The sequence below is a fragment of the Enhydra lutris genome, unplaced genomic scaffold (genome assembly GCF_002288905.1).
Source record: "Enhydra lutris kenyoni isolate GAN:26980312 unplaced genomic scaffold, ASM228890v2 scaffoldscaffold17, whole genome shotgun sequence".
Taxonomy (NCBI): Eukaryota; Metazoa; Chordata; class Mammalia; order Carnivora; family Mustelidae; genus Enhydra; species Enhydra lutris.
This window is the reverse complement of record NW_019154101.1, coordinates 19,687,877-19,710,624: the sequence shown is the minus strand read 5'-3', so window position 1 is coordinate 19,710,624 and position 22,748 is coordinate 19,687,877. Positions and strand designations below refer to the sequence as shown.

Here is a 22,748-nt window from a genome sequence, read left to right as displayed (position 1 = left end):
TTATAACTTCTTACATAATATGCTTAATTTTGCTTCTTGGCCTGCAAAACCTAAAACATATCCTATCTGGCTCTTTACTGAAAAGGTTTGCCAGCACATGATATAGAAGAGAGAAGGAATTGATGTTGAAAAATTGTTTCCAGTAAGCAAGACAAAGAAGCTCTTGCACAAATGGAGAGATTGTTTAATTCAGACTTCAAAAAAAAAATCTATTTGAAATGATTAGGCCCAATTACAACCAGGACACACAATAATCAAAATAGATTAAAGTAAATGTTGAGGACAACTGGGGAAAAGGGATCAATGATGGAAGTCATGCATATACTATCTTTGTAAAAATCCAGAAGATACTTGAGATCAGTTTTTGAAAATACATCAAAGGAAGTCTTGCCTGATGGTTATCCTCCCCTTCCTCTGACCACAACATGGCACCTTTCCCAAAGTGAAAACAATGTCAACATGGCAATAACCAAAAACAATGTCACGAAAGAAGGGAAGGCCTTTGGGACACCTGGGTGGCTCAGTCAGTTAAGTGTCTGACTCTTGGTTTTTGCTGGGGTCATGATCTCTGTGTTGTGAAATAGAGCTGCGAGTTAGGCTCTGCGGTAGTAGCCTTCTTAAGATTCTCTCTCTCCCTCTCCCACTGCCCCTCTCCTGCTCCTCCCCCACCCCTCCCTCCATCTCTTAAAAAAAAAAGGACAATCTTAAAGAATGTAGTGTTCATTATCCCTGATTCTATAAGGGCAACTCAGAGAGGGAACACAAGCAGGGGGAGTGGGAGAGGGAGAAGCAGGCTCCTTGCAGAGCAGGGAGCCTGATGCAGGGCTCGAGCCCAGGACCCTGGCTGGGATCATGACCTGAGCCGAAGGCAGACGCTTAATGACTAATCCACCCAGGCGCCCCTCAGAGTGTTTAAAGTGAACTTTAAAAATTTAAAATATTCATTTTCTAAAAATCAAATACATACTAAAAAGTAGATTAATGTAACATACACATGTTCACAACACCCATTAGCAATTGTTAACATTTTATCATTCTGCTTCCTATTTTTATATTAAAAAATAAAACAGTATAGATAAAAAATACAACCTATTGCCACCCCTCTCTTCTTCCTTAGCTTTAGACACTCTAATAAATCTGCTTTATGTTTTTGTTTTTTAATACTACACTAAAAACATATCTCTGAACAATGTATCATGACTTTCTGTGTGCTTTAAAATTTCACTGCCTTGAAACGGTTTAAATTCTGAAACATGGTTTTTTTTTACTTAACATTGTATTTTCAATATATATGTTAATATACACAGATTTAGTTAATTAAGCTTAATCACAGTTGAATATTTTACTTTGCAAATATATGAGAATTCACTCATCCATTTCCTAAAAATGGCAGTTCTTTTCCAATTTTCACCATTATAAATAATGTTGCAGTACATAGCCTTGTATATACCTCTCACACGTGTGCAGGAGTTTTTCTAGAAACCAGCAGGACCTGACTAGCCCATTTTCCCTATATCCTAACCAGCAATTGGTTTTTATCAAACTCTTTGATCTTGCCATTCTTAAGTGCAAAATACTATCTCATTTTGTTGTTAATTTGTTTCCCTCACTAGTATGAATCATATTAAGTCCTAATAATGAGTGTGAACTTTTTTTGTATATGTTTTTGGACATTTATTAAACTTAGCATTTTTCCACTGTTTTTTTCTCATTGATTTGAAAAAGTTTCTATATACAAGGATAGTATTTGTTTATGACAAATATGTCATAATATATATTATTATATATCTCATTATATATATTTTTTTTTCTAAAACTATTTTCCGAAGATGTGAATTGTCCTTTACCTTACTTTAAAGTTTTTCAGAGATTTTTCACTGAAATGAAATAAGTCATTTTCTTTTAGAGTTGTATTTCTTGGTGATACCTAAGAAATTTTTTCTTATACTAAGGTTACAAAGACATCTGAAAATCTACCCTAATAGATTTAATTTGACTTATACATAGAGACCTTTAATATATCTGGGCTTCATTTTTTATATGATGAGATCATCATATTTAATTTTTACATGGGAAGCCAATCATCCTTGCACATTTACTGAAATGTCCACTCTATCCTCATTGATTTATGTGGCAATCTCCACTATGTCCTAAGACCCTGTACACAACTAGGTCTCACTCTTAGGTCTTTTCTATTCGATTGACTTATTTGTGTACATCTATGAAAATGCTACAGTATTAATTAAATTTTTTAAAGATTTTATTTATTTCTTTGTTTGTTTATTTAATTATTTATCAGAGAGAGAGAGCACAAGCAAGAGGAATGGCAGTCAGGGGCAGAGGGAGAAGCAGGCTACCTGCTGAGCAAGGAGACTGATGTGGGACTCAATCCAAGGATCCTAGGATCATGACCTGAGCCAAAGGCAGATGCTTAACCAACTGAGCCACCCAGGCATACTATAATTAACTTATTTTTAAAACACCTTGATATTTAGGAGGGCAAATTTTCTCTCCCTATTTACTCAAAATTCTTTGTTAATCTCAAAGATTTATTTTCTCTCCTCTCCACTCCTCTCCTCTCCTTTCTTTCCTCTGAGAGAGAGAGAGAGCCCTAGCTGAGGGGCAGAGGGAGAGGGAGAAGCAGACTCCCCACTGAGCAGGGAGCACAACACAGGGCTGGATCCCAGAACATGGAGATGCTTAAAAGACTGAACAACCATGGCATCCCCAAACCTTTATTTTCAATACAAAAATCTGTTTATATACATTAAATGTATAGGTTAATCAGGAAAACTGACATCTTTAGACATTGCATCTTCCCACTCACATATCTCTCCATTAATTCAGATCTTCTTTTATTTCCCCCAATGAATAATATTTTCTGTGTAAAGATCACACATGTCTTTAGATTTACTTCTAGGAACCCGTTTGAATGTAATTTCTGTTTCTCCTTGGTTCTGGCTGGTGAATAGTATACCAAAATTTCTGTAGACTGCTCCTATAGCTAGTGAATCTACAAAACCATCTTACTGGTTCTAATAGTTCATCTCTGAATTCTCTTGGATATTCTACTTAGGTAATCTTATCCTCTAAAACTAAAGACTATTAAAAAAATAAATAAAGACTACTTATTCTCTTCCTTTCCAAATTATATGTCTGTCTTTCTTCTATTGCATTGGCTAGGGTATCCACAATAAAGCTAAACAGTAACAGTGATAGCAAGAATTTTTATCTTTTTCTGCTTCTAAGATTTCACCAATAAGTCTGATATTTAGTATGAGTTTTTGATGTATTCATAAAAGCCTAATAAACATGTTATTTTTTTATTTGAATAGATGTCATTTTTTCTTCTATAAAAATTATTATATGATTTCTCTCCTTCAAACTAGTAATATTATAAATAATATGAAATAGATTTGTTGATGTTAAATAAAGCATATCAGTGTTCTTAAGATAAATTCTCCTTGATTGTGATGGAAGAGTGGTTTTTTAAAAATGCATCTGCTGAATTTTATTTGCTAGCATTTTACTTAGGATTTTAAAAATTAGTATTAATGAGGGAAATGGAACTCCAGTATCGTTTTTCTTGTTTTTGTATTCTGCAAGTCTGCTTTTACGAAACTCATAACAGCTTCATAATATAAACACCTTGCGCAATGTGCAAGCTTTCCCATACACCAACCCATTAAATCTCTTTTCCAAGAGTTATATGGTTACTATATGGCAAAAACTGAAACTCAAAACTTCTAACTCCAAGCCTCTTTTTACTGGTCCAGGAAGTAAGCATTGCATTTGAAAAATGTCCACAAGACACTGGAGGAAAATAATTAACTAATTTTACTAGGAACAAAAGATCACTATTATGCACCTCCCTCCTTACAAAAGTAAAGGTTATCATGGAAGATGAACAAGAACGACCACTATTAGTATTAGTATTTCTTACTGGTCATCTCTGCTCAGGTAAATGTGTAATTGGAAAGAAGGTAGCTGGGATACACTGGTGTCTGCCTCGAATTAGATGACCTCCAAGGTCCTTTCCAGTACTGAGAGTATAGGATGTAAATCCACTAAATCATTGCCCACGCTTTAAATTTACATTTGTCCCGGCCATATTTCATTTGCTAACTCTGTCTTCTAACTTCTGCACCTTCCTCTCCATAATAAATGGATGTGACTATTCAGAGCTCTAGCCCAATACTTTGATTATCGTGAAAAGCAAATAACCACCAGAATTGGACAGACTGTAACTCCCAAGACATAAAAACCTTTCAAAGTTAGTGGCTCTAAACCTTTTTTGGGGGTAATGGCATAGAAACTCAACAACTGTTAGGGAGTTACTCACAACAGAAAGGATTTTGCATGATTTAGGGCATATAACCATTCTGAAGACAATCTATAAATTGGTAAGATTACCAAGTAAAGAACTCCTATTTGGGAGGAACAAGCAGGCTGAAGCGGTGAACAGGAAATGCACAGAAAGCACTTTTTTTTATTCCTTTAAAACAAAGTACTCTTAAAAAGTAGACCTGTGTGACAGTTATATCTACTTCTTCCCTTTTCTCACGGACAGCAACCTGCTAGCCAAAGAAAGATGAATGACTTCCCTTCACAGTTCTTCAGTCTTATTCAAAGATAACAACTGAGTAATGCAAACCCATTTCCATTCTTATCAGAAACCGAGTAAACTGAGTAAATTACTTTCACATGCTATAATGTTATCAATTTATAACTTTTTTTCCTATATAAATATATCAATGATGTATCCAAGGTAACTTGGGAAACAAGTGTTTGTATACCATATAGAAAATTTTTAAAGGTTTTAGAGTGTAGATACATAAGACAATTGTTTGTTTTCAGGTAGGACCTACCATAGCATCATATATAAATATATTATTAGCGATAAATAGTCTACAAGGTGATAATGGCTATACATTATTACATAAATGTGTTATTTATACAAAATGCAATGCAGGAATACTTTTTTGGATGGTTGAGGATGGGGTTTAGACTATGGGATTTTTTTCCATAAAATGGGGATTAACCACATTTTTGCAATAGAAAATATTAAAATGTCAGTAAAGTAAAACAAACATTGAAAAATATTTTGTATTACCTTATGAACTAGTTTCCATTTTTCAATAAAATGAGTACTTCTGAGAAAAAAAAAAATGTTAAAGTGTTGAGATTCCAAAACCAAATCCCTTTCCTAGTTATGGAAGAAAAATACTGAATTCACTTTGAAGTGATTTGATTCTTGAAGATTAATACAGGGGGGAAATAGTTAAATTCTTTTCAAAGAACTGAAATAAAGCATTATAAACTTACTGAATATTCTAAACATAAAATATAAAGTCTAATCTTTAAACTACTTTTTCTCAAATTGTTTTATAAACATTAAAGTACTCCTACACACCACCCACTATGACTATTTACCCTATCTGATTTGAAAATATTTTAAATTTAGTGAAGACTACTACCTCGTAAATTACTTTTATCCAGTGGTAAGAGTTAATGGAAAGACAAATGAAAAACCTGTCATCATGATACAAATGTATAGGGTTTATATTCTTCTAAAATCCAGGCAACCTGTACACGAAAGAAATCGAATCTATTTTAAAGATAAATACTTGAGGTTTTCTCATATTATTAAATAAAATCACATCGACATCTTCTTACTTCAACTGAAATATTTCTGGTTTTACAATCAATAGTAGAGTGTCATTATAGTAAACACTTCGGGATGCTCTGAAATAAACAAACGAAAGTAGAGGCAGAGGGGAACTCAGTTACTCAGCATAAAATCAACAAAGTAAATCTTTGTTTAAGTCATTGCTTTCTCAGTGTACTCTTACTAAAAACAAGGAAAAGGACAGCCACAATCAAAATAAAACAGGCATTGCATGGGTAAGCCCTGACCCTGGCCCTTTCCCATTAAAGGTAGAGGAAGTGGAACTGACACCGAAAGAGAACACTGTTACAAAAAGAATTAGAAGAAATGAGCCTGCATAAAAAGATAGGAATTGACTGAGGAAGCACATGACAGTCATTCAAAAACAATTTATAAAAAGTAAGGACAAGACTTAAGTAGAATTACCACAGAATTCTAATAACTTCTTCTTAGAAGGTTGACCAGTAAGGTCTCTATGATCTGAGGGGAAGTGGAGTCATGAGTTCCTATTTGTTTTAAATAATGATGGAAGCAAACAAATTGAGGAAAGACTAAGAAGGGTAAAGTGCAAAAAATTAGCAGAGGACAACGCAATTTCCTGGATAAATTGATTCTAACAATCAGTAAAATAACAACTATGGACACCTGTTCAAGAGACATTTTCATATTCTTTGATGGGTGACTTTTTACATGGTGTCTTCGGAACCAAACAATTAAGACCAACCAACCAAACACACAAACAAATCCATCCAAGACAGGTAAAATGTGAGAAGGAATCAAGTTGCACAGAGGTTAATGCTGCTTGAAACATAAAGACTGTAGCTGATGCATGGAGTTGTACATCTTGGGGCTTCTGAACAGAAAGGCTACAAGGACAGGCATGACATTTTGTTGTGCCAAAGGCAATGCACTCCCAAACCTTGTGAGAGCAACCCTGAAAAGTGGTAGGACAGGAGACAGAACCATCTCCAATGTTGGCACACTTGTTCAAACCACTATCATCCCTGCTCTGGACTATTGCATTTGCCTCCCATCCACCTCCCTACTGCTCTTCTTGACGTCCTACCCCTCAAACACAACTCGTTCTCCACATAGAAGCCAGAATATTTTAAAACATTAATTGTCATTTTGCAGTTCTACCAAATGGTCCAGTGACTTACCATCATACTTGGAATAACACACTAATTCCAGAGCAGGGCAACAGAACTCTACATGATCTAGTCGGCCTCCACCTCTGTGAGCCATTTCTAACCGGGCTCCCCTTGGCTCCCTGTTCTTGAAACAGGAGGATGCTGGGACCATCTGTCTATGGCACTCAGCTCTAGGCTGAGGTCTTTGTGCTGCCGACTCTGCTCATCATTCAGCTCTCATTTCTCCACCTTCTTTGCCATTCTACCCATCCGGGCCTCTCTCTCTAGTCGTGGTGCCTTGCACACCCTCTTTATTTCTATAGGCTTCTTCTGAGTGTATACCCGTGCTTGTTCACTCCACCTTACTTAGAGAGATACCCTACCCCAACCTCCTTCTCCTCTCCCTATGCCTCAGAAACTATTTTTTAAACAACAGCCAAGTCAAACTTTCTGTATTCCCATAAACACAGCTTTCTCTTCCTAGAACCACTTAAGTCAACAATCAGCATCACACGATTTAGTCATAAACATTCCTTAATCTTTGCCTAGAGAGCTTATTTTTCACCTACTAAATTTCTAAACTTGCCACAAAGAACAAATCACAGACTACTTACGGGGATACACTGTCAATTCTCATAGTGCTTAGCATAGCGCTAAGCAGATATTCTATAAATATTTTTCGTAGAGTAAGAGTACTCCAGCTTCCTCCTCCCCTTTGATTCCCTTAAACCCAACTGAATACTAAAGAACAGATCTTTATAGCTTGACCACAGTGAAAGTCTTGGCCAGTGGAAGAGACTTCTCAATGTAAACATCTCTGTAACTCACTGATTATCTATTGGAACATGTGCTTTAATTTGTTTTTCCAGAGGTGGTAATGACATAAATAGTAATTCTTCCATCTTGTTTCCACCAGTCTTATGTTCAGAAGCAGTCAATTCATGACACGACTGTGCAAAGCTAAGGCAGTTTATGGCACATATCAGCACAGCATTAGCCAGCCTGTGAGTAGGCTATCTGCTTGGTCTTGGCCTTATTAGCACCCTGAGCAAACCAACAGGGCTCTGTCCAATCCATTTAGATTATAACAAGCCAAAAGGGTATTTGAACAACCTAATCCAAAAGTTCCAAATGAATTTTTTTAGTATCTTCAGTTTGTTTTTTTTAGTTAATGATATAAAACATCTTATTATCAACAATAAAAAATATTAATAATTGTGAAAGGAAATGTTAGGACTAGATTCCCTACTTTTAAAAATCTTCATTCAGCATTTGGTGATATTGTTGCTCTAAGGTCTGTGTTCAATTTGTTTTGATACACTGTCTTAAAGACTGTCAGAACTGAGAAAACATCTCCACACCAGTAAAGAGATGCAAAAAAGTGCAGCGGCCTATACTTACTAAAACATTATACTAATTTTTGTGTCTCATCTACCAATTACACAAAAAATGGTGTTGAAATTCAGCTAATAGATTTAAATCTTCCGTAATATCAATTAATTATTCTTATAACTAATCAGAAAATGATAGATTTCTAAACAAATAGGTTAAAATCTCTGACACAATTCATTTGGATGATTTTTAACCAGGATAAAAAATTGTTTCCAAGTTTTTAAAGTTTGTAGATATACTTTTCAAAGAAAGAAAAACATATCTGAACAAATAAAATTTTTCAAAAATCCTGAAAACTGAAAAAAAGAAGATAAACTATTATTCTTTCAAGTGTTTTCTTTCCCAGCATTCCTTCTAAGCTCTATCTTTTTTTTTTTTTAAGTTTTTTTTTTTTTTTTGACAGATCACAAGTAGGCAGAGAGGCAGGCAGAGAGAGACAGGAGGAGGCAGGCTCCCTGCTGAGCAGAGAGCCCGACTCGGGACTCGATCCCAGGACCCTGAGATCATGACCTGAGCTGAAGGCAGATGCTTAACTGACTGAGCCACCCAGGTGCCCCAAAGCTCTCCCTTCATCTTAAGGGTGAAGCCTCAGTGACTCTTAAGGTGGCATTAAAAACTAACAACTAAAAAGGTAAACCCAAGGGATATCTATTTTGGTTGATTCAAACTATACCTGAAACACATGAATTTACCTGTAAATGACTATACTTAGATTTTTACAAATCAAGATCAGCAAATAATCCTCTAATGATACATCAAGAAACAACCTTGAGACCTTCACACACACACATGCAATTTTAGCATAAAGGACCCACACACTGGACACAGAGTATTTTTATTCTTGGAAGCCTATTCTTTTCAAAGTGCATCTTTAACAACCACAAGGAGGAAAAATGATAACATAAGAAAATAAACACTTAAGTTAAGGGTAAAACTAGTTAAAAGCAGGATTAAATGAGAACTCTTGGGATTGCACCTATCATTTCCCACCATGGGCATCTCTGGCTGGAAAATTTTAAAAAACAAAACCAAACCTACCCTCTACAAAACTATATGAAGAAATTCACTTTCTTCGCCAAGGTCAGATGTTTACATAAAAGAGGTGCACTAAGATCAGGCCATATCAAAGTCACTTCTGATTTAATCCGACAGCTCAACTTAGACATGAACTAATTAACCAAACAGGGAACATCCGTAGAAAAAAATGCTATTGGCAAAGGAAACAAAATGCTGGTGAAATATTATGAGCAAGTGTTTTATTTTACCTGCTGTTTTAAATTGTTAAGCAACCAGAGGAAAAGGCTGCAGTGATTTAACTTGCTACATACAACTCAGAGCTAATGAGCTTCAAGAAGTATGGTCCATAATCATGTGAGGAAATAAGGCAAGAATCAACACCACAAAAAGGGAAGTAATTTGCTAGGTAGCCTATAATTAGCCTCTGAATCTTACAGTAGAGAATATTATTGAGGCAAATAGCTTAGGAAGATTTAAAAATGGATTAGTCATTCACATGAATGAATAAACCCAGAATTTAGTTACCTGAGCTGGGGGAGGGGAGGAGGGAGGCCCATCACAAAAGCTATCTAACCCCTCTGTTTCAGGGTATGCAGATCCTCAAGCCAGAAGAGATTTCTGAGAAAATATATATGCTACTGGAAATTTAGAAATCATTGACCAAATAATAAAATTATCTAATCAAACTAGAATATCACAAACAATAAATATCCAACAGCGGGACAATTTAACAAAGATTAATTAGGGGGCCATCCGGGTGGCTCAGCTGGTTAAGCGTCTGCCTTTAGCTCAGGTCATGATACTGGGGTCCTGAAATTGAGCCCCACCGTCAGTTCAGCGGGGAGGCTGCTTCTCCCTCTTCCTCTGCCTCTCCCCCTCCTTGTGCTCTCTCTCTGTGTCAAATACATAAATAAATTCTTAAAAAAAAAAAAAAGATGAACTAGGGTGGTCAATTCTAAAGTGTCATTAGAAATAATATTTATTTGTATAGGAAGAGCCTTATTACAAAAAAATATGTTACATCAATTGTTTTTACACTTAACTTTTTCAAATACTAATTTAACCACTGCTGAAGCTAAAATTTTGATATAATGGATGGGAAGTCATATTATACAGAATAATTTTAACTGGGGTTAATAATCAGAATAACTAGAAGCTGATCCTACCATGAGATAGCTCCATAACAATGGAATTATCTAAAATATTCAATTTTATTATTTTTTTTAAAAAATATTTTATTTATTTATTTGACAGACAGAGATCACAAATAGGCAGAGAGGCAGGCAGTGGACCGGGGGGTCGGGGGGGAGCAGGCTCCCCTCTGAGCAGACAGCTTGATCTGAGGACCTTGGGATCATGACCTGAGCCAAAGGCAGAGGCTTTAACCCACTGAGCCATCCAGGCGCCCCTAAAATATTTAATTTTAAAGGAGACTGGCTGCTACACAAGTTTTGCTTAAAACTACATAAAGCTTTATTATTAAATTATTCAAGAATAAAGCATGAAAACACAACACCATGACATATTAATCAAATTAATGACATGAGTTGGAAATATTTAATAAAACGAATGATAAGACATTAAATTTTTAAAAAAATAAAATTCAGGTTTAAAAGATTTACTACCTAAATTAACAACATGTTTGATTTTCGTCTGAAGCAGTGTGATGATTTAAAAATGTGGCCCCAAATTCTTTGAAACTTGCACAAAAAAAGCTTGGGTCTAAATTCTTTCCCCTTGAGTCTAGGCAGGCCTGTGACTGCTTTGCCAAGTGACACTGAGTGACGTCCAGAGTTAGCACAGGAAAGATCATGCAGCTTACCCCTGGCTGCCTTGAGTCGCTGGCTCCAGGGGATGCCGGCCTCCGTGTCAGCAGCCTGCTGCCCCGAGTCGAGCACGCTGGCAAGGCGGTGTGCCGCCGCTCTTGTTGACAGCCCCAGCTGAGCTCTCTGACTACGGCCAGGTTCAGCAGCCAGCCACGTGAGTGAGCTGACATCTGACCACATGAGAAACCCCAAGTGTGAACTGACCAGCTGAGCCCTTCCCAAATTTCTCATGATATGTCATGGTCAAAATAAAATGGTTGTCTTCAGTCCCTAGGTTCTGGAGGAATCTGTTACACAGGGGACACAGGAACCAGAATAGGTTTTATAATTCAGGAAGTGCCTCTCGGCTGGATGGGATGCCAAGATAGACTCTGGCCACAGCATTCCATTACAATCCAAGTTTAAATACACCATGGAACAAGATACCAAAAACTCAGGTTCAAGTATGTACCCTATTTTTCCACCAACCTACACATACTATAATTTACTTCCAATCATTCACTCAGCTTTTTAGCAAATATTAATTGAGCACCTACTCTCTCCTGGGCTATGTGCTAAGTGCTAGTTGTAAACACAGCTTAAAGAATAGGGCGTTGGGGGCCGAAAATTAACCAAACATCAAATCATCACTTACTACACATACAATTACAAAAGGGTTTTTTATAAAAATACAATGGCAGCAGAGGGAAAAGGACTCTAAAAACATTAAGGGCAAACTGATTCAGTCTGATGACTTAAGGAAGGCTGAGCTCTGAAGGACAAGGACAAACTCACTCACCGAGGGAAGGGGAGAAGAGAGCCGGGAGGGAGAAGGCACTAGGGAGCAGAGCGGAGACCAAACCTCAGCAGCAGTGTTATGAACTGGGATCTTTACAGAGAAGATGTAAAGATCAGTGGGAAGGAAGGGCTTCCAGGTTTTATCCAAGAGAATGAAACATCGAGACACTCATTTTAAAATATCATTTTAGCTATCCATTGAAATATTTCATATATTGACAACACCAGCCTCCAGTGTATTAATTATTTATGTAGTAAATAAATAAGTCCACTCCACAGATATTCATTTCATGCCTCCATCATGCCAAGAGCTAAGAAACTAATCAGCAAAAAAGACTGTCTCTGCATACACCAAGCTTTACAGCCTAATGGAACACAGAGCAGGAAATGGGCAATTTAAATACAGTGAAATAAGAATCTTACCATAAGTACAGAAGGTTGTGAAATACTGAAAGAATGCTTAATCCAGATATAAGGAGTCTGGAAGAATTCCCAAAGGAAGAGATGTCTAAGCTGAGACTAGAAGAATCAGTAAGCGTGAACGAATTGGGGGAACAAGGAAAAAAAGCAGATCCCCCTAAGACAGAATCTCATGTCAGTAAAGGTAAAGTTCATGATTAAGAGAGTCACAGAGAGTTTAAGGAACAAAAAGAAGTTTTACATGGGTGAAGGCTTAGGGGGCAGTGGTAAGCAAGAGTTTGCTCACTCAGGCATCTGGAAACTCTGTCTAGATTCTATTCCAAAAGCAAGAGGCAGACACTGAAAGGCTAACAAGGGGAATGTCAAGACCAATAGAGCATCTAATAAAAAACTTTTTGCCTATACAGTGGGGAATGGATCAGAAACAGTCAAGATTGGAGCACTGGAACCAAGCGAGAAGCTACTTCTGGAATCCAGAACAGAAGAGGTGGAGGCCTCATCAGGGAAATGTCAGGAGAAATGGAAAAAAGTAGGAAAAAGGATAAAATTATTGTTAGAATGTAAAATTTTGAGGACTTGATGATTAATTGTGAGAGGTATCAGAGAGGAAGAACTCAAGGATGACTCCCAAGTTTCTGACCTGGGTACAACTGATGGCAAAGAGGAATCCCAAAGGAGGAGCAGGGCTTCGGGGGTGAAGGAAGGAAGATGAGAAAAGGGAGATGTAGTTTTGAGAAGTTTAAGGTGGCTGTGGGTGGGACATGCAAGTGGAACCATGCAGGAGAGAAGTGGCGATATGATGCTAATGGGGAGACGAGTGATCCGGGCTAGCGAAAAAGATTTGAAAGTCAAGAGCACAGAGGTGTTAATGAAGAGTGGATGAGAAGGGGTAGGATAGGACAAGGCAGACACCTGTGTTAAAAGATGGTAATACAAGAGAAAGCTCAAATGGAAACAAAAGGAATGACCAGGGTGTTAGGAAGAAAACAGGTGAGTATGTTGCCATTAAAACTTGACAGTAAGGGGCACCTGGGTGGCTCAGTGGGTTAAGCCTCTGCCTTCGGCTCAGGTCATGATCTCAGGGTCCTGGGATGGAGTCCCGCATGGGGTTCCCTGCTGAGCAGGGAGCCTGCTTCCCTCTCTCCCTCTGCTGCTCCCCCTGCTTGTACTCTCTCTCCCTCTCTCCCTCTCTGTCAAATCAATAAATTCTTAAAAAAACAAACAAACAAAAACTTGACAGTAAGTCAAATTATAGCTTTTCTTAACTCAATTTCTCTCGATTTTCTTACACGAATATGAGGCTGGGCTTGGTAGCAATCCACCTCTGGACCTGGGCAAGAGTCCTCTACTTCCTCAAAACATGTAATTAAGTTTCTTCTCCTTTTTGGACTAGAAGCCTTGTGATTTTGCACAATACAGATATAAATATAAAGGAAAAAGAAAATAAATGTATTTAGGTTACAAATAAAATAAATGTAAACAATGTAAAAAAGTCGTGGGTTTCAGAGCCAAATGGACCTGAATTTAAGTCCCACTTCCACCACTTCTCAGATATGTGATTTAAGTTACTCAATCTCTCCAACCTTGAGTTTGACTGTATAGCATTCCACTATCTGCACCATAGAAATGGAGGTACTTCTATTTTCTCAAACCCACTCTAATCAGAAAGCCAACCCCACCAGCACCAACGAAAACAGTACTGTTCATGGTTGCAAATAACCTCCTTGTTGGGGAAATCGATGGTCAACTTCAACCCTCATCCTGCTGAAATTAGACAAAGATGATTACTCCTTCCTTTTTAAAACACCATATTGGTGGGACGCCTGGGTGGCTCAGTTGGTTAAGCGGCTGCCTTCGGCTCAGGTCATGATCCCAGCATCCTGGGATCGAGTCCCACATCGGGCTCCTTGCTCAGCGGGGAGCCTGCTTCTCCCTCTGCCTCTGCCTACCACTCTGTCTGCCTGTGCTCATGCTCTCTCTAACAAATAAATAAATAAAATCTTAAAAAAACCAAAAACCCCACCATATTGGTTTGCTTCTGGATAACCACTCTACCTTGGTTCTCTTCTTGCCTAACTGGCCCACTTCCTTTTAGATTCCTTCCTGGTTCCTTCACATGTCCGGGGTTCCATATTAGTCTTGTACCCAGACTCAGCCCTCGTTCTTTAGCTACTATCTTTCCCCAGGTGAACTCATCTAGTCTCATGGCTTTAAATACCATCTACGTGCCCCAAGTGTTCAACTGTATATCTTTTGTTCAGATCTCTCTTCGGAATGCCAGACGCCAAATGCCTACTCAACACCCCTACATGAATGTCTAAACAGCTTTTCAAACTTCGCAGGAACTCCTGATTCTCCCTAAATCTAGTCCTCCTACAGTATTCCTCATCGTATTAAATGGCAACCCCATTCTTCTAATTGCTTTGGCTCAAAACCTGAGTCATCTTTGGCTCCTTTTCTCTTATCCCACACTCAATCATCAGCAAATTCTGTCAGCTCTATTTTCACAATATATTCAAAATTCAACCAGCTCAAGCCATAGTCACCTCTATCACCCTACTCTGAATGTTGTATTACTGCCATAGTATTCTGGCTTTTTAACTTCCATTCTTAACTCCTATAGTATATTCCCTATAAGAGTCATAGTAAATCTCTTTTATTTATTTTTTTTAACATTTTTTTTTAATTTATTTGACAGAAATCACAAGTAGGCAGAGAATCAGGCAGAGAAAGAGAGAGGAGGAAGCAGGCTCTCTGCTGAGCAGAGAGCCCGACGTGGGGCTCGATCCCAGGACCCTGGGATCATGACTTGAGCCTAAGGCAGAGGCTTAACCCACTGAGCCACCCAGATGACCCAGTAAATTTCTTTTAAAGGTTGAATTATATCTTGTTAGCTCAAAAATCTTCTTACAGTGCCTTATCTCACTCAAAGGAAACACAAATTCTCTATGGTTCTAAAGCCTTCTCTGATCAGCTTTCCCACTTCTGCTGTTTTCTTCTTATCACTCCCCATCTCATTCCCTATGCTTCAGCCACATGGATCCCTTTCCCATTCCTGGACTACCCCCAAGCATGTGCTGGTCTCTGGAACTTTATACTGGTTCCTCAAATATCCTCATGATTTGTTCCCTTACTGCCATCATAAAGATCTCTACTCAAAGGTCACCTTGTAAAACCCTCCCCGACAACTACCCCCCCCATTATAAATATATGAAGAACAACCTTCTCCCCACTATTTATTTTCACCCTCCTATTGTTTCTTTCTCCATAGCCCTTATCTCTTAATATACTAAGTTATTTATTTATTTTATTCTCTATCTCCCCCCAGCCTAGTATATAAAGTCCATGAAGCCAGGGACTTTCTGTTTTAGTTCTGTGAATCCCCAAAACCTACAACAGTGCTTGGTATATAGTATCTAATATATAAGTGAATTAAAATTAAATAATAAAATATGTATAAAGTGTTTAAAATATAGATGTTCAATAAATGGTTGTTCTTATTATTTGTGGAAACTTAAAAATGCCAAGGGTGATTATCCTAAAATTGATGAGGCAAATAGTACTGATAAAGTGGAAAGAGAATGACATACTTCAGGAATTATTTCAGGCTTCATAGATTTTAGTCTGTCAAACCCAAGACACTGAATTTTTATTTTAAAATTTGATTTAATAAATTAATAAATAATTTTATTAAATTAAATTTTAAGTTAAATTAAATAATTTTATTAAATTAAAATCAATAATTATAATAAATAAATAAAATTTAATAATTTGATTTAGGAAGGTTCATTTAGTTTATCATATGAAAATCATCTGACAAAGTGAATTTGAACAAAATAAATGAACTTTTAAAATATTATAAACTTAAAGATTTGCCATAATGTCATGAATGTTCCAAAACAAACTCAGGAAAATTATAAGTAAAGGTAACATATATTTTGGAAGGAGCAAGCTATTTAACAATATTCTATTTCCAACACTTAGAGCTCTGAGAAATATGTATATTAATAAATAAATAATGGATGAATTTATTACTCTGGATTCAACATAATAGGAGGAATTATAATGTGTTTACTAAATGGTAAGCTGGTATTTCCAAATTGGTTGAATAAAATCCTCCCCAAAAAGTAAGAAGAGAAAAAGGGACCCACAGTTGTCTGGCAACTTAAAAGCTTACCACCAAATAAAGCTGAGAAAAAACACTGAGCATTATTTAGAAGGCTTTAAGATGGCTCCTTAAGGGAATTTAATGCATTTATAGAGTATCTCATGGTTCTTGGCCCTACTGGTACCCAGGAGATGTTTGTTATATGCATAAAGGGTACACTAATACATGAATACATTAATTATAAGAAATTACCACTCAGGGGTCTGTCGGCAGTGCCCACGACAGACTCGTAATAAGAAGCTGGGAGCTTAAGTCCTAATGTTCTTCTTTTTCTCTCTCTCACATCAAGAGTAAGGAAGAGCCTTCCTGTATAAAAGCTGAGCTCTTCTCTAGAAAGGAAAAAAAAAATATCCCCACTCTAAAGGTTTCAGTTGACGCCTTGGGTAAGTAGTACTATCTGTCATGTCATTTGAGATCTCAGGCTATGGAGTACAATGGTGCGTTCCTCCTCGCAGCCCCATCTGCAGACAGCTGGAAGAGGCGGGAAGGGAAAAAGCCAGGCGGCCCACAGACGAGGTCCCGCTGGTGTGCAGCACAGCCCTTAATAGGAGATTCCTCTGCAGAAGGCAGCCAGTTAAAGTCAGATTTTGAGAGGTAAGAGAAAAAAAGAGACTATTAAAGAGAAATGAAGACGTTATGAGAGACATTATTAAAGAGACAGAAGAGAGAAATGAGGGCTTGAGTTAGAGAGGTGTGAAAGCGAATGTTACCGCACCCTTCAAATCTACCTGTGAGCACACACACGCAAATTCTGTGCACAAAAGCCTAGGCTGACACAGGCCTTAACCCTCACTTTTCAAATGTGTAGAATGATTGAACAGATTTCAGTCTCATTATTCTTCTTATGTTCAGGACTATCAAAATCACACCTGGTGTGACAGGATCTGTAAATTCACCTGTGTGAAGGTGGCTGCATTCAAATTCCATCTTGAGCACGTTATTTTCTAAAAATATACAGGCTGATTTAAGATTTAAAGGGAAAAAAGTAGGTTACACTTGTACCCGTAAAGGTCTGCATGACTCAGAATTTAATAATAGGATACATAAGATGTCACCCTTAGGTCACTGATTCTAGGGTGACTATAGTAGACTGCCATTTGAAGACATCACCATCTAGCAGCTGTTTTGTTCACAATCTGTAGAAGAAATGTGTTGCTTGTCTCTATTAATACTCATTTGACAGGTGTATACATTCCAACTCAAATACATCTGCCAATTGGGAGCCCTTTGAAGCTGAGTGATGAAAGCCACGACAGCTGGTACCTTGAGACAGTCCTTAGGATGCCCAATTCTCTCCTTCATCTAAAGAGCTAAATATTAATACTTCATATTATAGCAGATTTTCCTGTCTATAACCCAAATCACAAGGGAAAGATATCAATGGAGGATTTCTGAAATAAGCACAATATCATTCTCTGAGACAAAGAAGGCAAAAATCTTTCCTGTTAAGAAGATGAGGCAGAGGTCAAACCAGCTGAGAAGGTCAACATTTACAAGAGCTCAGTGACCTGCAAGAGACTGCAGACGTCCCTGGGACTCTGTGCTTTCGCCAGAGGTCACGGGGAAATACTTCTAAAATGTATGTATTGACAATTTATATACCCAGGCAATATAAACTAATGCAGCTTCCACTAGGTCATGGTGCTCTCGAGCTTCTGAGTCAACACCTATGTAGTGCCAAAGATTATAATTTAGCCGTTTAGCCCTTCACCATGGCAAGTGAAAAGTGGATGGTGCATTACTGCACGGTAAAGTCATTCCACTAAGGGGGTTTCCTGCAGCCCATCATGGTGATGGTGGGAGAAAAATTATGTTTTGAAAAATAATGCTATTATTTCTAAAGCACAGTATGTAAGTATTTAAGTCACGGCTTAATCTACTTTTTCAGTACTGAAATAGTGCCCGCATACACTCATCGGCCTTTGTTACATATTGAGCCCATGGTGGCTCAAGGAAATAAGACATCATCTGAAAATCCGTGTTCTTACCTTCCAAGCTTGTACCTTCCTTCAAAGAACTCAGCATCTCCTTTCAGAAGAACGTTAATTTAACCAGGCCATATCCCAACTCACATTTAGTATGAATTTTTAATGTTTATATAAAATGCCTAATAGAGGCTCTCCTTTATTTTCTTTAATGATGTTAAATAATGTGATATTTGACATGAATTCAAAAAATGGTGGAAAATGTCATTAATAACTTTTTCTTTCAAATACGTCATTTTATCTTAAAAGGTCTTAAGAGCCCTGCAAGTTCAGGCTTCATAGATTTTAGTCTGTCAAACCCAAGAAATCTTATAAAATGAGAAAGCAAGCACTCACTGTGCCCTTTTGAACTGACTCAGGAAGGCAACAAAACAACTCTGTAGTTTGATTTTGTTTTGCTTTAGAGCTGGTATGTCATTGGAGATCACGGCCTGCAACTCTATTTCACTGATGAGGAAATTAAGGCAGAAGAGAGGTTAAGTGACATGGAAACACACACCTTTTGAATTAACGTAGACCAGAAATATTACAACCACGGCCTACATTATTCAACTAACTGGAAAAAAAAAAAGCCATTTTCATTTAAACTGAAAGTTTGTCTAAAAAAATCTTTAATTCTAAGTTTAATAGTAAACTTAGCTGACCTATTCTTTCTGTCTGCTGTAAGACTTTGTCTTTTGTCTTAAACCTAAGAAGCTCAGAATAGAATTTAGTGCCCAAGCAGAATACCACTTTCTGGCCATGGTTACCTTACTTGGGATAATCGCATCCTCTCGGTCCCTCAGCTCTTCCTAAATTCAATAACTATTAATTGAGCATCTATGCTCTATGTTCTATGTTCTATGTCCAACAGCATTCTAGGTGCTAAAGATACAGCAGTGAACAAATCCTGTGAAAATTCCTCTCCGGGGAGATAAATTTTTTTAAGTATAACTGAGTGGGTTAACACTATGAAGAAAATAAAAAGCAGAACAGGAGATCAGAGTGTGGAGTGAGGCTACACTTTAAAAGGAGTGGCCAGTAAAGGCCTTTTGGATGACATTTGCATAGAGATCTGAAAGAGAGAAGGGGGAGGAGTGAGCAAGCAAAGGGAAAGGTCTCTAGGGGGATATTCCAGGCACCAGGAACAACAAATACAAGAGCCCTGAGGTAGAAGTATGCCTGGCCTGCCTGACTCATAATTTTCTTATTTATTATTTTAAATAAAGTATGTTTTTTCTTCACTGAAAGTTCTGTCCAATACTGTGGTACATTCATACAGTCATAATTACTACAGACAAGCTTCAGATCCAGTTCTGAGGAAGTTTTTAGTGGTTCTGTATGATACGACACTGCATACATCCGGCCACCCTTCCACTCCCCATTCCTTCTCTTCTCCATTAGAGATCAAAATATTGACTTCCTCAAACTAACTTAATCTGCTTTGGGGAAAGGGTCTACCTTAATTCAGGAAATCAAACTGCAATGCAGAATACCCCAACCCATAGGACTACCTCCCTTGAACTTCTAAACCCACTGAATTTGTATCCAGCCTTTAAGGATTGCGACTTGTTTACATCTCATCATACGCTACCTTGTATTGTTCCTGTGTACACATCTGTTCTCCCAGTCACTTCCTGGGAGCAGGGCCCATATTTTGGGAATGTATGAATCCCACCACAGGGATCTGCACACGGATGGCACCAATATCTGTTTGCCGATGATGTCATAGAAACTACCACAATGAGAGCAGACATTCCTCCTGTTTTAAGTATCTGTTTGTGGATAAACCATAAAAGAGACACCAGTCTCTTACAGGCATTTGGATAATCTCAACCATCTTGGCCAAGTTAGTGTTTGTGTAACATTCCATTCTGTCCAAGTTTCCCTTTGCATTTCTGGTTGGGCAGAGCACACACTTTCGGTCTAGACACCAGCATGGATTACCCACCAAACACAGAAGAACTGCACCGTGTGGCATCCTGTTCCGTTCACTTGAGCCAATGTTATTAAACACTCTTAACGGGAAAGGGACTCAACAGAAAACTATCAAACCCCAACCACACTGTCTGGCAAAACAAACACATACATAAGGAACAACTTCTGTGCATCCAAGACACACAAGAGTATTTTTAAAGTATAGAAGCAGGGGCCTGAAGGGTGAGGTAAGACTTCACGGAAAAAAGCTGGCATCTGAACAGCCAGGGTTTTGAAAGACGACTAGGCCTACGACAGTCAAACGGGATCAAAGGGCATTCCAGATTGTGCACAACACTGACAGAAACAAAACACTGCACACTGCTGGAAGAACTCATTCACCATCAGTGAAGGAAAGCTGCTCTGTTGCACTCTTAAGCTTTCCAAGAAAAAAAAAAAACAAGCTTTCCAATAGGGAGCTGAGGAAGAAAGTTCCACCAGGGCTTTTTTTGTTAAACCTCTTAGCCTTGCTTTGCTTTGTTTTGCTCTGTTTTGTTCCCTCTTAAAGAAATAAAGTACTGTGCTGGCATAAAACTTCAGTGAGGAGAAGCACTTCAGCTTTACAGCAGAATAAGAAAACTTCTAAGTGGGCAAGGGCCAAGGAGTGAATAAATGAATGAATGAATGAATAAGTGAATGAACGAAAACATAAATTTTTTTGAATATATAAATAGAGCAAAACTAAAAATTCAGTCCTCGAGGACCTGAAATATTAATTCCAACCCTTCTCTTCACCCACTCGATAGGTATTTACAGTATTTGGTGCCCACTATTTGTTAGTTTCTGGAAGACCAGGCCCACGAGGCACTCTCATTGCCCTCCTTTTTGAGGGAGCTCTTGCTTGCAGTTTAGTCAAAGAAAGAAGCAGAGGACAATACATTGTAGCCGGTTCCCTCCACCGAAGCCCGAAGCTCTTGCAGAGTTAAATTCCAGTTAAGTGAGACAGTGAGGTCAACACAAATAATATTACAACGACAAACAACTATGAGATGTGAGAAGCTGTCTGACAGTGGTCCTTGATAAGGCTGTCCCATCACCTCTTCCTGTGAGCTGGGAGCAGGCATATGAAACGCTGAACCAGGGGGACAGAAGAAGGGACAGAAGGGGGAAAGTTACCTGGGAGCTCAGGTAGACTTTGAGGCACTCCTCACACACGGCCTTCTTGCAGCAGGGCAAGGGCTTGATGGGTTTGTCCTCCAGGCACACCCGGCACATCAGCACCATGAGGGGCACGTAGGGATCCCCTACCCCACCCAGGTCAGAGTAGGGTGGAGCTCCCAAGAGGCTGGGCACGGAGAACGGCTCAGGCGCCAGGTAGAACTCCAGCTCGATGCTGCCGCCGTCGGGGGTCAGAGGGTCTGTGGGGAGGGACAGCCGGGGGCTGGGGAAAGAGGAGGGGGTGCTGGGAGCGTTCGTCACGGGCGGAGCCCGAGGTGAAGACGCGGGCGGCGAGAGCTGCTCCGCGGTGGGGGCCTCGGGCAGGTCATTCTCCACGCAGAACACGGAGCAAAAAACTTGTCTCTTGCCGGGGATTGGGCGCCGCTGACCCAGCACGTCCAGGACCAGTCCGTCCGCGGCCCCGACGCGGGTCCTGGGCTCCCGCTCCTCGCCTGGGGGCGCGTCCCGCTGTTCATCCCCTCCCTCGTTTCGGTCCCCAGCTTCCTCCTCCTCTTCCAGCTGCTGTTGCAAAGTCTGGGGGTTGAGGGGCCCGGTAAGTGTCAGTCCCGCGGGCTGTCCGGGCGCTCGGCTCCTCCTCCCGTCCGGGCCCCACCGGCTGCTCTCGGGCTCCGGGGCGCTCGTGTCCGCGCAGCCCGACTCGCTTCCGCAGCCACCGCCGCTCGGCTCCGCGGAGGCGGCGTGCGGCCCGGACTCCCCGGCGCTGTCCCCCCGCGGCCTCGGGGGCTCGGGGTGGCCTGTGGCGCCGCCAGCGGGGGCCCGCGCCTCTTGTGGCCCGCCGCCGCTCACCGTGCTCTGCTCCTCGCCCATCGCCGCCCGCGGCCCGCGCCGCCGCTGCCCATCCAGCCGCCGGGACCCCCACCCGGCGCCGGCGGGCAGCGGGGGCAGCGGCTCGGCTCGACTCGCGGCTCCGCTTCTGCTTCCGGGTCCCTCCTCCGGGGCTGGGACTCCCCGAGCTCCCTCCGGGGAGCCCGTGCTCCCGGGCCGCGGCAGGCGGAGAGCCCGGCCCGCTCCGCTGCTCCTCCTCCTCGTCCTCCGGCGCGGCCGGGGACCGCCTCTGGGGCGCCGAGGGCCGCTCGCTCCGGGCGCCGGCGCGCCCGCCCCTCATGCAGGTCGGGGCGGTGCCGGGGCCCCCGCGTGCCTCCGGGCGGGGCAGAGGGTCCGGGGAAGGGAGGCGGCCGTCAGTCCCGCGCCATCGCCGGTCCCAGCTGCGGGGCGCGCGGGACGGGCGGC

General features: G+C 40.0%; 1 protein-coding gene across 1 annotated transcript in view; it reads right to left on the bottom strand.

The window, feature by feature from the left end:
* LOC111147758 (ring finger protein 217) overlaps nt 1–22,325 on the bottom strand; it is a 132,301-nt gene extending 109,976 nt beyond the window's left edge. The window contains exon 1 of the mRNA XM_022503989.1: nt 21,456–22,325. Within this exon, the coding sequence (XP_022359697.1) occupies nt 21,456–22,325 (870 nt within the window). The remainder of the gene's footprint in view (nt 1–21,455) is intronic.
* Nucleotides 22,326–22,748: the final 423 nt, after the last annotated feature.